Source organism: Octodon degus, unplaced genomic scaffold, assembly GCF_000260255.1.
Source record: "Octodon degus isolate 3935 unplaced genomic scaffold, OctDeg1.0 scaffold00094, whole genome shotgun sequence".
Classification (NCBI taxonomy): Eukaryota; Metazoa; Chordata; class Mammalia; order Rodentia; family Octodontidae; genus Octodon; species Octodon degus.
The window spans coordinates 4,511,648-4,527,646 of record NW_004524670.1 but is presented as its reverse complement, the minus strand read 5'-3'; the positions used below and the strand labels follow the sequence as shown (position 1 = coordinate 4,527,646).

The following is a 15,999-nucleotide window of genomic DNA, read 5'->3' as shown; positions in this document are numbered from 1 at the left end:
TTTTTTTTTTTTTTTTTAATAGAGACCTTAGGAGGATTTCTTAGTGGTATATGCAGGATGCACTCAAGAGCAGAGCATGGGTGCTCAAAGACACAAGGCACCCAGAACTCCTGTCTTTTATATTCTGCTGTTACAGGCATGAGAGGCCTGACCTAGATAGCTAGAAGCTTCTTCCCTGAGGTCAAGGTCACAGGGTGCTGGGCATGAGCAGCTGGAATGAGAGGAGGGTGAGGGTTGCTAAGAGGAACAACAGACTTCCTTCGCTTCCAGGCTTCATGGGTGACAGGCATGGGTAGATTCCTTCCCAGACCATCTACAAAGAGTATCCTGTGATCGACAGTCCCTTCTGTTTTGCCTGAAGTCCCTCGTCTGACTGGGGCAGGCACTCAAGTTGAGATTACAGCTCCAGACTTTGCTTTCTGTTCTTGCTGTACCCCTGTGGTGTCATATTATGGGACAGCTGGTGATACAGGTGTCCATATTATGGCTTCCAAATGGAAATCCCTTGAAATCTTTGGATGGTTGTAATTAACGTTGTGAGGGTGCTGGTCAAAAGTTTTGGCTTGAGGCCTCAAGCTTTGTATGTTGAAATCTTTTCACCTACTAGGAGAAAGTTTTCTCAGACCTGTCAAATTCAGGCTGGGGGCAGAGCCCAGACGACTGATCTTCATCCAGATCAGAGGGCTGGCCCCAGCTGGACTGAGGCAGGGTGATGCGGCACTGCACCACACTGCAGTGTTGAAACCTGGCCTGTATTCTATCAAACCAAAGGTCAGCTTTACACAGCCAAGAATAGAAAACAATTGCATTCAATTACAGATCAGAATGTACTCCACACACATGAGACTATTTTATAATTTATTTTTTGGATTTGTTATCATCAAAAACAATGTTGCATGCCTCTTCTTTTCTAGTGTAAGATTTATTTACCCTTTGGGTGCTAAAATGAAGGCCAATTTGTTTGTCCCTGAAAGTCTCTCCCATCTTGGTTGTGGTTGCAAGACATTGTGGTTGCATTGAGGCGCCAAAAAGGGCAGTCGGAGAGTGACTTTGTCTAATGAAGTTGCACCAGGTAATGACATTGTTTTTCATGTTTAGTAGATTGTTGTATTCAAGGTTTAATGTCTCACTAGCGGGTTGGTCATGTTCCTCACGTTCCCCTCATTGGACTCGTGAGGAAGACAAGGCTTTCCGTGGTTGCGTCTGTTATTCAGGCTCGTGGAATGAAGTTGTAACCTGGATCCAGGCCTGGTGACTCCAAGCTTAGCAATTTTCCACCGTGCCATGCTGCCATACGTCCCTTTGGCAACACTAGGCATGATGGGTGGCAAGGCCAGCTTTCAGCAAAGACTTTTCAGAGAGTAAAACAATTCATTTAATTGCTAATAAAGTGGAAAGAGCCAGAGCTTTGTAATTGCGACATTTGGGTTTCTATTTGTTGCTTATTTGTTCTTTGATCTTGAGTGAAGTATTGATTTCTCAGGATCTTTCTCTTCATCTTTTAAAAAGTGGGAAGAACAATAAGAGTTTTCTTAGAAACTTGTTTTAGAGATTCTGGAAAACTAATACATATAATGTATCTGAGGTTCTGTTAATAAGAATTGCCTTTCTGTGCCCACAAAGAACTACCATATTATTAATAAATTTTATAAATTGTAGAGGTTAGAAAAATTAAGCTTTTACTGTATATATTTTATACTTTTTATTATATTAGTACATGTATGTAGTATATAATATTCACATTCCTTAAGGAAATTTGGTACTTATAAATAACACATCTTAATTCCCTTTTTCATCTTCTTTCCTTTCCCTCCCTGCCTCATCCTCCTGTCTCTTGATTTTCTTGGTAGTGGTGGTACATTTGTAGCCCGTAGTGTTTACTTACATTCCTTGGGTGGACTTGATACAAATCACTTATCAGTTTATTTTTTCATCTTATGCACTATGTATACTTGACAGACCTTCTAGACCAGACTTGGGAAGAACACCACCTCAATTCCTAATTTATTTCCAACCCTGTGTTCCCAGTCGTTTGGGTACTCATAGGCCAGTTCTCATCCTGTGCCACCATGTGTCTGGATGGCTGGTGCCACATTTAGCCAGCTTACTAGTGGAACCTGGCTGCCTTGAACTTGTTTCCTTTTCTAGCTTTTCTTTGCTTTACCCCTTGTGTTTGGTGTAGTCTTTCCTGTTGCCAACCTCTTTGTTTCTTTATCCTTTTTGCTTCTTGTCCTTGTTTCACTCCTTTCATGTCTTGGGGGTCCTCTCCCATCTTTCTGCCTCTCTGGTCATAACAGGTTCTCCACATGCCATTCTCTTCTCAGTTGTTTTCTCTTTCTCATGTTGGCTCCTTTCTTCCTTGCTTTATCTTCAGGTTTGTAACTTATTTGGATCAGTATTACCTCCTCTGTGTTACCATTCATTGTCTCCTGGACTTCCTGAGCTAACTTGACCTCAGCCTGACTGTACCCACCACCCTCTGGCCAATACAACTGGTCACCCTTTCCCTCTGAGGCCACAGACCCCACTCAACCTTGTCACCATGCAATTGCTTACCAGCTGACTTCAGTCCTTATTCTGGGACTTTCCAATAACCTCTTCCCTCTTATTAGTAAGACATGGAGAGTCTTAGTCCATTTACACCACCAAAACAAAATACCTAAGACCAGGCAACTTTATACCATAGAGATTTATGGCAGTGAATGCTGGAAAATCCAAGATCAAGGCAACACAGATTCAGGGCCTGGCAGGGGCTATCTTCTGCTTCCAAGATGGTCCCCTGTTGCTACGTCCTCTGAATAGTGTTCTCACATGCCACAAGGGATGGGGGGAACAAACCCACTCCCTCAAGTCCTTTTAGAGGGCCCCTAATCTTACCCAAAAGGCTCTGCTTTCAAGACTTAATCACTTCATTAAATCCTTACCTCTTAATATCACATTGGTGATTCCATTTCAATGTAGGACTTTCTAAACATTCAGATCACTGCAGTTGTGTTATTGGCTTCATAGGTGAATTTGGGAGAGAGGTAAGTGGTGTTTTCTTCTACCCCTGATTTCCTGCTGACTGACTCTGGGGGTAGAAGGATGGAGGCTCACTACTCTGCTCCCCTGCCTCCTGTACCCCTCTCCTCTCAGCAGGCAAGAGCAGGGACTGTCTTCATATACTCTCTCTTCACAGGCTCCTGCCTTGGAGCACTGAGGAAAAGTGTTATTTCTTGGAACCATAGTTCTAGTGTTCTGGGTACAAGTAACCTTTTAGAAGCTTGTGTATGTACACTCACATGTATAAAACTCTTTGAGGAGTACATGGCTCCTCACATTATTCCACTCCTATTATTCTGAAGCATTGATTCTGCCTCATAGTGTTTGAGGCACCTAACCGTAGTCTCATTTTTCTTTTGGGAACTCTTCATATAATTGTCCTAAAGATTTTATTAACATTTACTTTGAACATATTTAATTTTTGGCTCATATTTTCTCTAGCATTTGTGTGAGTCATCATTCAGGGTACTTGACACATTGAGCGTCATGTGTTTGCTTCACCCACACTTTTAGGGTCTTTCATTTACAAAAGGTTCCCAGAGAGCTCACTTTCCCAAGTCCATGGGAAAATCCTGGAATTCAGATTTGAACCAAACTAGGCACACTGTAAATTCTGAGCCTTTTCAGGTATGTCTTTGTGTCGCAGGCCCTCACTGTACAGAAACTTCTGAGTTGGAAAACCCAGGCCTGGATGACCAGCAGGGAGATCCTGAAGCCATGCACACCCTGCAGTACTGGCCTGCTCTTAATCTGCCCTAAGGAAACACCCCCTGGAACAGCCAGTCACGCTGCCACACCAGCTATCCCCCAGCACGGAACAGCAAGTTCCTCTCAGAACCCATCCGTCTGGTCCCTTGAAGAAAGTAGAGGTCCAGCATTAGGAAAACAAACCAAGACAACAACAAAGTGTGTCTGTTTAAAACTCTTTTATGACAAGAAGTATGTCAAGGTCTTGTTCATAAGGCGGGGCAGGCTCAGGCTGAGTGAAGCCAGGAGTTAGGATTTCTTCCCTTTGACTTTCCACCTCAATATTGGGTCATTGGGTTATCATCCATTTGGCAGGGCCAGGTCTGGAGACCCCCTATCTCCCCTGGTGCCCCCCTGAAAATCCAGGTAAGAAGAGTATGTAGGCCTAGGATGTCAAAGGAGCCTCTTTCTCTACTTCTTTTCAAGTTTGTCTCCTCCACCCACTTCTCAACCTGCTGATTGCTGTGGTTTCTTTTCATGTTGTGCACAAGACTGCAGAGATCTTGAAACCAGAGCTGGGCCTGGAGGGCACTGACCGAGAGTAACCTCAGCCAGCTCACACCAGGGCTTCCCTCAGCCTCCCAGCTGCTGCTCTTCCTCTTTCCTCCTGCTCTCCTCCCCCTTGTCCCCTCCCTACCCCCTCCCTTTTTCCTTTTCTTCCCTCCTCTTTTCCCCTCTCTCCTCCTTGCTCCCTCCCCCACTCTCTTTGCTTTCTCTTTCCCCTGCTTCAGTCCTTTGCTCCCTAGCCAGAGACCAGGCTGTGCTCTTGCGGGCTGGCTGGAGGGAAGGAAGGAACGCTACGTGACCTTGAAAGCCTCCCAGGGATGAGCCACTCCTCACCACACCCCTCTCTGCCTGACTGAGTTTTCCTGGCTGCTCAGAGAGGCTGCCTTACTGGTGGAGGAAGTTGAGTGTCCTCCCTTCCTTTTGTTTCTGCCTTTCCTTTCACCTTGGCTTTGCCTCACTGTCCTCACAGCATAGCTCCAGGGGATGCAGCAGGACGCTGTTTTCTTCTGTAGGCAAAAGCAAGCAGGCCAAGCTCAGCAGATCACATACTTTGGCCCATTTTGAAGAGATTGTGGCAGGAAATCTCTTCTAGCTTTTTGCTGGATGGTGACCTTCAGTCTTTCCTGTGGGCAGCAAGAGTCACATTAAATGTAGTGGTCACTCTGGTCATGATGGTAGGTACTGAGATATCACTCACCTTCTTGGTTTCTCATGTAAATAGGTGAAGAAAATAGGTTCAGAACAGGTACTTTCACATTCCTGATCTTTGGGTTTCGTCACAACCAGAGAATGTTACTGCCCCACTTTACATGCAGGGAAACCAAGGCCCAGAGAAACTAAGGAAAGGTGAGAAGTGAGGTGTGTGGTTACACAGTTTGGAAATGGCAGAGAAGTACCTGAATCTAGCCCTTCTGACGCTATAACAAGTGCTGATATTGTCTGGCCCTGTGTTCCTCTCGATGCCGCTGGGTAAGATTGTGTCAGAAATCCTCTTCCCCATCCACACATTGGGAAGATAAAGTCCAGGTCCCCAGCAACACCTTTGACCACGGTGAAATGACTGCCTGTCCTTTCTGCTGCATGGTTCCAGCCTGGCCTGGACTGGGTGGTCTTCCTGGTAGAGCATCTTCTGTCTTCCTGCGTCCAGCTGCATGTTGTGACAGTAGTTGTAGTCCTTTCTGTTGAGTCTCTGGAAAATGCAAGACTTATTCTTTAGACAGTTCTGAATAGGCAGGAAGTAGCTTTGATCTTTTGCCTTGCACACAAGTATCAGCAGAAAGAATCCACTAATTATATCCAGCTTAGGAAATCAGCCAGGCAAATACATACGCACCCGCATGCACATGTAATAGATCCTGAATTCGACATACATGGCAAAGTCGTCTCTCTGCTCTGCAATATGCTTTATGGTTAAATTAGCAAGGAACATAATGAGATCAGTCATCCTTGAAAATTTTTTTAAAGAATACAGTATAGTAAAAAAGCATTAGAAATGATATAAAATTTCATTAAATAATGTAATAGGAATTCCACAATGTTTGCTGTATTACATGGTTATCATCCAAATTAGTTGTTTAGGTTACCAGATATAAACCAGCCTCAGAAGCAGCTCGCCTTCCTGTATTCTGAGCTGCAGCGGGCGTGAGCGGTGAGGGCCCGAGCTGACACGTGCAGATATCCATGTGGCCAGATCGCGAGTTCTGTGAAGCCAAGGCCCGCTGGCCCTCCCCTCCACCTCCCCACCCAGCCGCCCTACTGCACTGCACACGTGCACTGCCAGGGGCTGTTGACTCTTCAGTCTGTCAGCTCTTGTGTCTCATGCAGGGGACAGGCATTTGGAGTTTGATCACATCCAGCTGTTCTCATCCTTAGTCTGTTGAAACAGCAGAGTAGTTTTATAAACATGCTGAGCACATTTTTGGTCTCTAGAGTGTTGCTGAGCGACCTCGGGCTGTTGAAGGTTCAGCCTGGGTCAGCCTCCCACACTTTGAGCGTCCTGTGTGGGAGGGAGGGGGCTGTCCCGAGGTCCCCCTGGCTTCGTGCTTTGTACTTCTCTCTGCTTAGGGGGAATTTGGGGCCCAGGTGATTGATGAAGGTCAGCTCATTTGTTTCTTGTGTTCTGTGAAAGTTCTTGAGGTCGTTGGCCCCACATTTTACAGGTAAGGTACTGTAAACAACGGCTAGGCAAAATGATGTCACACACATGGACCCAAAACCCAGTTTTATGGCTCCTGTTGTATCGTGGTACTGTTACTATTGCTACGCAGCAGTCAGTGCCTGTCTTTTCACATTAGGCCTCAAATGCAGCTGCCTGTTTACCTACTTGTTTGTTCCTACTGTAGAGGACTGAGGATGCTCTGGATATTGCTTTTGTCCCTGAGAAGACAGATGTAGTGCCTAGGGGTCTTCTTTACTTCCCAAATATGGCCTGGGGATGGCCCCAACATCCTGCATTGTTCCAGGACCTTCAAGTCTAGATACTTCTGGAATCTTCTCAGATACTGCTGGAATCTGCTTAGCCCAACTCCTGTTAGTATTTATTACCCAGCTGTCATTTACTGAGCAGTAATTCTCTTCTCAGGCTCTGATTTGGGTGTTGGGAACGCGAAGGCAGAATGCAGATTGTGTGTCCTTACAAGTCCATGGTAGTGGAAGTAAATTGTAACATGTAAATTGTTTCTTAAAATAGGGTTCCCAGACCCCCAGCATTAAAGATACAGGTTTCTTATTAAAACGTAGATTTGTGGCCTCTCACTTTAGATACACTTTTAAGATTTATTTATTTATTTGGTGCAGCTTGGACTCAAAGTGATCCTCCTATCTTAGCCTCCCCAGTGCTGCGATTACAGGCTTGTGCCATCATGCCCAGTTTTGGTGGCTGACATAGCATGCAATACTGGGGATTGAACCCGAGTCCTTGTGCTTGCCAGGCAGGAGCTTAGACCGCTGAGCTATCTCCCTGGTCCCTAGATACACTATTTTCTAATTTTTCTGGATTGGGGCCAAGAAACTATATTCTAACTAAGCTCCCTAAGTGAGTCTTAGGTGCTCTGAGCCTTGACAACCACGGAAAGAAGCCCACTGGAAACCGGATGGTGTCACGTGTGATGGTGCCACCAACAGGAAGGTGGCAGGCAGTATGTGGGAGCACTGATTCCAGGAGTTACAGCAGTAGGCCTAGGAAACAGCTGCTGGGGATCATGAGGAATCCCTGTGTGTTAGCCACATGGGTGTCTATGAGCATCATTTCTCTAGAGGCAGTGCAAATTGTATTTATGTATTCTTTGTGGCGCTCTATACAATATTACTGAAGTTTCCTTAAAGTAGAACATGCTTGGATCGTGAGAACCAGTCCTCTCGTTACTTTATTTCCATACCCGACCCTTGTAGCTCCCACCATGAACTCCTGGTGTCCTGACACCTCACACTGTAGCTCCATTTTCAGATTAAAGCTCTTTTTCTGCATTTCTCTTCAGGTAAATGGTTTGGGTTTGTAAGCTTCACCCCTTAGAGGACATTCGGTGGCTGTATTTGTGGGCCACAGTTCTGTACATGACTGTCTAGCAAACTCTCTAGTCATGCTGAGATGTTTTTATCTTTATTGTAAAACAAAAGCATTTAGGTTAATAGAAGGGTACTGTGGAAGGAGATGAGGTGGGCAGTGAAACAAAATAAGGCAGGGAAAAGGTTATCAGTTGAAATGTCTTTCCCAAGTACCTTGTCAGAAACCTTTTCCTTTGGACATGAAGAAACTGAGGCCCAGAAAGATGGTGCGAGATCCCCGGAGGAGACCGCCAGACACAGCCTCCAACTCCGGAGCCCACAGCGGTGATTCTCCTGTTTCACACCAGTACATTGAGACCTTCTCTGAATGTACGCGAAGGGCCTGTTGTTCAGTTGCAATCTGTATGAAGCCCGTTAGCAATCAAATTAAGGAGGGGAGGTTTTTAAATATATGCTTCTGTATTTTCCTATGGTATGGCAGACTCAGGCTTGAAAGCTCCATAGTCATGTTTTGTTTCAAAATAAGATGAGTCTGTCTGTGTGAAGGGACTTTGATACGCATACTGCTCTGTACTAATGCTTCTTAAAGCGCAGGTCCTAGGCTGGCAGTGTCAGCGTCACCTGTGACTCGTTAGAAATGCAGCTTCTTCAGCCTCCTCACAGGCCTGTGAAATCAGAAACTGTGGGGCTGGGGTCTGTTTTAACAAGTCCAGTAGGTAATTCTGCTGCTTGTTAAAATTTGAGAACTGTTGCTTGCGCCTGCATTAGCCTAGCCCTTGTAGCCTGTGGGAATACATCTTTAAATCTCTCTGATTCTCATTGTGTGAGATGGTTCTGGGGAGACAGGAGCTGTGGAGTCAGTGTGACAGAGCTGAGGTAGGATGGATGAGATCACTGAAAAGACTCGGTTCTTTGTTTACAAAGCAAAGAAAAGTGGTGTGTAACAGCACTAGTCCACCGTTTGAGTTTAGGAGCACACGCTGAGTGTGTTCAACAAATATGTATCACCAAGTCATTTTTTAATGCCTCTCCTGATAACTCACAGCTCCCTTGACTCATTGTTCTGTGTGCCTAAAAGCCAGAAGCTTGTGGTCATCAAGGGGTTTAAAACAAGGGAATTGATGCACTATTTTTCTCCATCCGCCTTGCAGTGCTGTTTTTCTTGGGACTGGGGGAGCGTCATTTATTCAGTGAAAATAAAACACCATTTTTTGGTAGAATTGAAGCTTCAGGATTTCCTGATGGACAATGAAACCTTCTCTGGCTTCCTGCGTGACAACCTGTCTCTCTCAAGACCTACTGTGGACAGCATACTAAGGGCCGACGTCCGTCTCCGCAAGGTATGCTGCCGCTGATGGCTTCCTCGGTGGGGGCTGATGGCAGGTGCAGTGTTAGGTGCATTGCTGGTATCCGTGAGACAGGAATAAACTCCTATCTTTGTAATATGGTGAAGGAAATAGTTATCTTGAATTCAGCTTCATTTAGTTTTACTGCCTGGCTTGGGGTGAGGTTGCCAAGCTCTCCAGAGAGCTGAATGTGCACCCTGACATCAAAAGCCACCCGGTAGAAGCAGAACTGATTGCTTGGCTGTCAGGGGGCACTTGTGATAACTTTCTCCTAAAATAGTTACATTTGAAGTTAAAGTGAATTAAACTTACTTCTCATGGTTCTAGGAAAAGAATCGAGGTTGAGGATTATTGCTGTGGGGCATCTGTTTGTACTATCTTAGACAGGAAATTTTAGTGTTTTATTTATTTTATGTATTTAGTATAGGGTCCACAGGGTCGCACTACACAGATGGGACTTGTAGTGATTCTCCTATTCTCAGCCTCCCAAGTGCTGGGATTACAGGCACATGCCACCACGCCATCTCATTCCCTGTCTTAGCATGCCCTGGGGTCAGGGCCAGCACGGCAGGCTGGGGGTCGAACCCCGGTCCCTGAGTCTGCCTAAGAGGGGCATTAGTCCACTGAGCTATCTGGCCAGCCCTATTAGGAATTTTTTTTCAAAACTACTTCTTTTAAAGATAAAACATTTTAAAAGTGTAGAAGTACTATTAGTATTTATATCCAACTTTAATGTGAGATTTTTAGAGAACTTCCTTATATACCTGCCTGTGGATTGCTTGGTTATCAGTTTCTTAAAGATGCTTCTTGAGTTGATTCCCTGGCGTACAGGGGAACTGCTTCCTCAATCTGCCTCATGCCTATTAGCTTCTCTTTACAATAAGCAGAAGTTATGAAATATTTGTGCTTGAAAGTGAGCTCTTTGCTTCACATGATCAGGAATTTTTAAATTAGAAAAATATGCTCACTGCCTACTGTTGTGAAAGTAGGAAAATATGCCTTGTGTTTACCAGTTGTGTGGTTGGGAGGTGGGCCAGAGCCAGCAGGCTTTGAAAATAGTTGCATTTAGCACAATTTCCATTGCCCCCTGCCAATTTGATATCTGTCATATCCCATCCATTTAAAATAAGGGGCATCCTGAGATGGAAGCAGTCCTTGTATGGTTATTGGAGTTTCTGTGCCGTCAGTGATCTTGGGGTATGCTGGTCTGGCAGCAAGAGCAAGTTAAGGGAACAAAACTGAGGTGCACGTGAGGGGGAGAAGGGCAAATGGGGGAACCATTGCAGGCCAAATGCTCTGTGTGTTTCAGAGGCTATGTGCGTTTGAGAGGCCTTCTGTCCATCATCCCCGTTAGGTTCTTCTCCAGCCAGCACAGGCTGCACTAATTTAAAGTAACAGGAAGTAATGGTGGAGTAATAAAGAGCCTGCACCACTCATTCAACAAAGACCTGTGGTCTGTATTTCTTCAGTCCTGTGTCTGCAAAGTGAGCACAGTGAACAAAGACCCCACTTGTTATAAAGGCTGTTACCTAGAGGAAGGAGTACATTTTGTTTAGGCCCAGAAAAGCAAGTAAATAAACAAAATACGACCAAGGAGAGGCTTCCTAGTGGGCTTGCTATAATGCCTAGATAAGAGTGACTTAGAACTGGCCTGTCAATGAGAAGGTAAGAGGGTTGGCTTTCTAGCACTGTGTTGTAGGACGAGTAAGATGGAGGACTCCAAATTCTGACATTCTTTGAACAGGGTTCTATATATTGAGTAAGTGACTATATCTGGATATAAGTAGTATACCTTTTGGTAATTTAGTTACAGTTTAAGAAATTATAAACTCTAAAATAATGGAGATATTTTTCCTCTAATAAAAACGATTCCAGAAATTCAGACCCTGAATTCCTGTTCACTGAATCATGTGTTCCAGTACTGAGGAAAAGAATTGGACTCGGGATTGCCCTTTAAAAGATGTGGGTGGGACCAGGGAGACTGCTTAGTAGAATGAAGTGCTTGCCTGGCAAGAGCAAGGGCCCGAGTTCAATCCCTGGTTCCCCCCCCCCCAAAAAAAAAAAGATGTGAGAGATATGAGTGAAAAACAACAGGCAGGTTTTAAGTGTGCTCTCAGATCCTGCTTGGTTCATCCTAAAGTTCAATAAAGAAACCCAACGCACTGAGCTATTACAGTAATGCCCTTTTTAAGGTCTTCAAAACTGAGTCGATGTGAGGTTCCCCAAGGTCTTCAAGGACCCTACTTCTCATCTTTGTAATCTGTCTTGCTTTTTCTCCCTTTGCATGGATGCTTCTAGGTATTTTTGCAAGGTCACCAGTTGCATTTGGCCAGTCTGTGCAACGGCTCAAGAGCGGATGTGCTTCACCTTGGTGAGCCTGAACTTTCCGAGCTTTGTGGTCTAGCAAGGGAGCAACTGGCTGCAGCCGAGTGGATGCTTCGCTCCAACATAGACATCCTGAAGCCCGTTGTGGTGAGTGTGCTCACTCTGGGAGGAACTTCAAGCACTGGTGTTTTTAGAATGTGACATTTTTCCTTGGACAGTATAACTTTGTTTTTGTAGAAACATAGAGCTGCCAGGAGTTTGTTATACAGTTTAGCCCAGCGGTATTTTGAGTATTTTTTTTTCAAACTTTTGGGCGATCTTTCAAGGGTTGAGTAGAGAAAGAATGAGCTGGGTGTGGCTGCATCCAAACCCAAGGTCCCTTGTGCTCATTTTAATCAGAGAAGGCCTGCTTTCTCATGTTTTATATTGTAATTCTGAGTAAGTTCATTTGAAGAGTTTCCTAGATTCAAAAATGTTTCAAAACTATTAATGAGAAAATGGCTGTCAATTCATGTTAGAAGGAGACATTGTGAGCTAATGTTAGAGAGGAAAACCCTAGAATTGGATAGGACCATACCCAATAGCTTCATCAGTGACAAAGCTGTATTCAAAGAAATAAAAAGTGCTGGCAAAGTTTTATGAGCCTAGGATCCTGTCATTTAGAAAAGGATTTCATGAGAATACATATTCTTTCCTAACCAAAGAGGCCAGATAAGCGTACTGTTCATCAGAGAATTGTGTAAATGAATTGTGGAATAAACCTGTCTGTGGGATTTCTGAGGACAAGTGCCTCCAACTGATCATGAGACACCCCCCTGTCCTGGTTTCCTGCTTAGCAGAAGTGCTCTGATTTGTCAGTCGGTTCTCTTAAAACCAGAGAAAGAGCTCTGGAGGAAGACTGTGCCTGAGAAGAGATGATCCTCACTGTAATAAAACAGAGTTGTAACCCTCCTGGACTTTGTGCAGCACGATTTCTTTATAGAGGATCCGATCCTCCCAGGACTCCTGAGATGCTCAGCTTCGGGACCTTTGCCTAGATCACACCTTGGAGTGTGACTTCGGGAGCACATCTTGGGGTGTAGCTGGACCCACCAGCAAGGTGGTCTTTCATGTCGCTGACTGTGATGCTGCAGCTGCTGCTTGAGGCAGGACAGTAGAGCATACTTCTGAATGCCTTGGTCATGGGCACCCCAGCTAGGCATGGGGACCAGCTTCTCAAGGCCCCTTTTATTTAATTCCAGAGTAGCGCATTCTGGTTTTTCTCTCTGTCTTTCTTTTAAATACTTCTGAGTGTTTTGTTCTGTGGTCTGTGATTCTGTTGGTTAATATTCCTATATTATAATTTCAAGTAAGATATTTATGGGAATGTTTACAGCCCTAAGCAGCTGCCTTTGCCATGTTTTTGTGGAGTTTATGCCTGGTGAGACATAGAGGGGCAAGGTTATGAAAGATGGTGCAAAAGCTTGTGGCATAAAACCATTTCTGTGGGCTGTTGTAGGTTGTTTTATTTCATTACAAGACGGAATATGTATTGACTCTTCAAATTTTGGCAAGGTGAATGTTTTTAGAAGACACAGTTGTTTATTCTGGTGCCCATTCAATCTGCTTCACTTATGTTTTCTCATTAAACACCTGTTAGGTACACAACCCAGTAAAACTCTCTCAATTCAAAGAATGAGTTATAGATGTCACCACAGCCCTCATGGTCTGGCTTGAAAATGCCTCTCCATTTGGGAGATTAGCAGTGTGCCAGAGTACTTGGGAACATACCTTTGGATCTGTCAGCCATGTCACATCACCTTTGGGTCATAGTTGTGCCTGGGAATCAGTTGCTTCACAAGCAGGTGGTGACTGTGGCGGCACCAGGTGCTTCCTGTACCTCTCCTGCCCCTCTGCTGTCGCTGAAAAATATCTTTCCATAAAGTCAGAAAATGGGGTTCTCAAATTAGGTTATAGTGAGTGGTCAGGAAGGTCTGTGTAAGATGATTTTGGAGGACACAAAAGGTTGAAATGTGGGAATGTTATTTATTGTGATTACAACCTGTTGGAATGTTATTTATTGAGTTAAGCACAGCTTTCATTGGAGTGCTGGGATTGGTATTTGATCTGCAATGAGAAGGCTTTTTCTCCTGCCACTTGGCCGAAATTTTAACATTTGTGGTGTTAGGTGGATATGACATGTGAGATCACTGCACGTGGGCAGTTACGTGGGCCAAGAATCGCAGCAGAGGCAGTGACCAGGTGCCAAGCTCAACATCTTGAGGGAAAACTGTTCTGTTAACATGAGTTTTGGTAGCAAAGTAGATCATCAAGAAGGACATGTTTTGAAGCAGTTTTCCTCATTGTATTATTTGAGAGAGAGAGAGAGAGAGAGAGAGAGAGAGAGAGAGAGAGTGTGTGTGTGTTTTCTCCGTTTTTCAGCCAAGGACATTCAGAGGCTTTCTTCTGGGCTCCTTCAGTCTCAGAACAACAACTGCATAACAGTGTTTGGATGACATGGGGAAGACCTGGCTTTTTTTTTTTTTTTTGCGGAACCGGGGATTGAACTCAGGCCCTTGTGCTTGCCAGGGATAACCTAGAAATTTTGTAGGAGTCTTATAAGACTGAAATCAAGGCTCAGTGCCTCGTCTCGTCTCGTCTCGTCTCTTCTCTTCTCTTCTGTTCTCTTCACCTTCCTTTTCTTTTCTTTCTTTCTTTTTGTATCAGTACTGGGAATTGAACCAGGGACTTTGCACTGAGATACATTCCCTATCTGTGTTTTGTTTTTTATTTTGAGACAAGGTCTGACAAAGTCACTGAGTTGCACAGGCTGGGCTTCAACTCATAATGGTGTTGCCTTAGCTTCCCAGAGTGCTAGGATTACAGGTGTATGGCACCCATACCTCAGGTGTGTTCCTTTTTGGAAGTCCTAAAAGTGATTCACTTTCAAATTCATTTAAGGTATCAGCCAGCAGTTAGAGGTCTGAAGTCCCTGTTTACTTGCTGGCTGTCAGCTGTGAGAGATGGGAGAGGTCTTTTTTCTTAGAGGTGCCAGTATTTCTCATCTTTTCTGTGTGGTCTCTGTTCAGCATATAGCATTACACCTTGAATCTTTCTCTTCTGCCATATTTCTAGGCCTCCAGAAAGAGAAAGTTCTATGCTGTTAAGAGTTTGTGTGATTAGACTGCACATCCAGATAATCCAGAATAATCTCCTCATTGAAGTCTGTAGCATAATTATATTTATAAAGTACATTTTGCTTTGCCCTGTAATGTAATGTACATCATAGATTTTAGAGATCAAGGTGTGAACATTACTGGGGAGCCATTCACCCACCACCTTTTTTTTTTTTTTTTTTTTTTGTACTAGGGATTGAACTCAGGACCTTATGCTTGCCGGACAGGGGCTTAAGCTGTTGAGCTGTCTCCCCAGCCCAACACAAATGATTTTTGATTGGAGATTAAATTTCATTATGACTTTGAGGTAATCCCTCAGTACCCTAGACTTTTATTGATCTCTTTCCAGCTTTCTGCCTTTTTTGCCCATATCCTGAGAAAGCCTCTAATGCAAAATAAACATTACGTGTTAGGGTTTTTAATGTACAAACCAAAGAGAGGTAAGAAGGACAGCATCTCTGAACAAGGCATGAGACACTGAGCCAGCTAAACCTATGAATCTTCATTGTATGTCTGCCTTGTGCCAGTCACTGTTTTAGGCACTGAAGTTTCAGCCGTGGACGGTGTATGTGAGATGCACACACATAGGGCTGTCATTCCAGTGGGCACCCCAAACTAGCTGTAAGGCTCAGCCTGGCCACTTGAGGAATACTCCATAGGTTCAGAGACTGGGGAGCTAGGGCTGTCCTCTCTTCTGGGCCTCATTGACGACTTCCCAGGCTGCATCTTGACAACAGTTCTTGCCAACAAAGAACAGTGATAAGTATTGAGAAGAAAGTGAGGTTGGAGTAAGTAGGCTTGAGCATCCTGGTTCATTATGGACTCAGTGATGTGGAAATTCATCTTTGAAGTTGCAAGGACAGGTGTACAGCTTTCTCTCCCTCTTACTAATGCCTTGGATATCACACACACACACACACACACACACACACACACACACACACACAGAGCTGTATGTCTGGATCGTCTTGCTCTCTGATGATCCCTTTAGCCTTAAAGGGAGTGTTCTGCTCTTGGGAATGGAGTTCCCTTTGAACGTCTTCTGATGTGTGTAGCACATACTAAGCAGTGTGGAATGTGCCCTGAGTTCTCCATAAGACCATGGCCTTCCAGCAGGGCTGTGACCTTCTAGCTGGGCTGTGGATAGCCTGAGTGGCCAGGTGGGTGACAGGTGCAGAGTCACCCCTGTCTTAAAGGGCCTTTGATTAACTCCTTCTTGACTCTTGGACTAGGATTTGGGATGCAGAAAAGGCTTGGTATTGTCTTCTGTCTTACAGTGTTTTAGGGCTTCACACTTCAACTTGCTGCAAATAGTCCTTAAAGCATTTGTGTAGGTTTCTGCAGAGAACACTTGCTTTTCCTCTACTCTTGCC

At 44.5% G+C, this 15,999-nt stretch overlaps 1 protein-coding gene across 5 annotated transcripts in view; it reads left to right on the top strand.

The window, feature by feature from the left end:
• Window positions 1-15,999, top strand: part of Abca1 (ATP binding cassette subfamily A member 1) — a 131,761-nt gene that overhangs the window by 45,326 nt on the left and 70,436 nt on the right. For all 5 annotated transcript variants that reach the window (XM_023722935.1, XM_023722934.1, XM_023722931.1 and 2 more), the window contains exons 6-7: window positions 9,019-9,140; window positions 11,445-11,618. In XM_023722935.1, coding sequence (XP_023578703.1) covers window positions 9,019-9,140; window positions 11,445-11,618 — 296 coding nt within the window. The remainder of the gene's footprint in view (window positions 1-9,018; window positions 9,141-11,444; window positions 11,619-15,999) is intronic.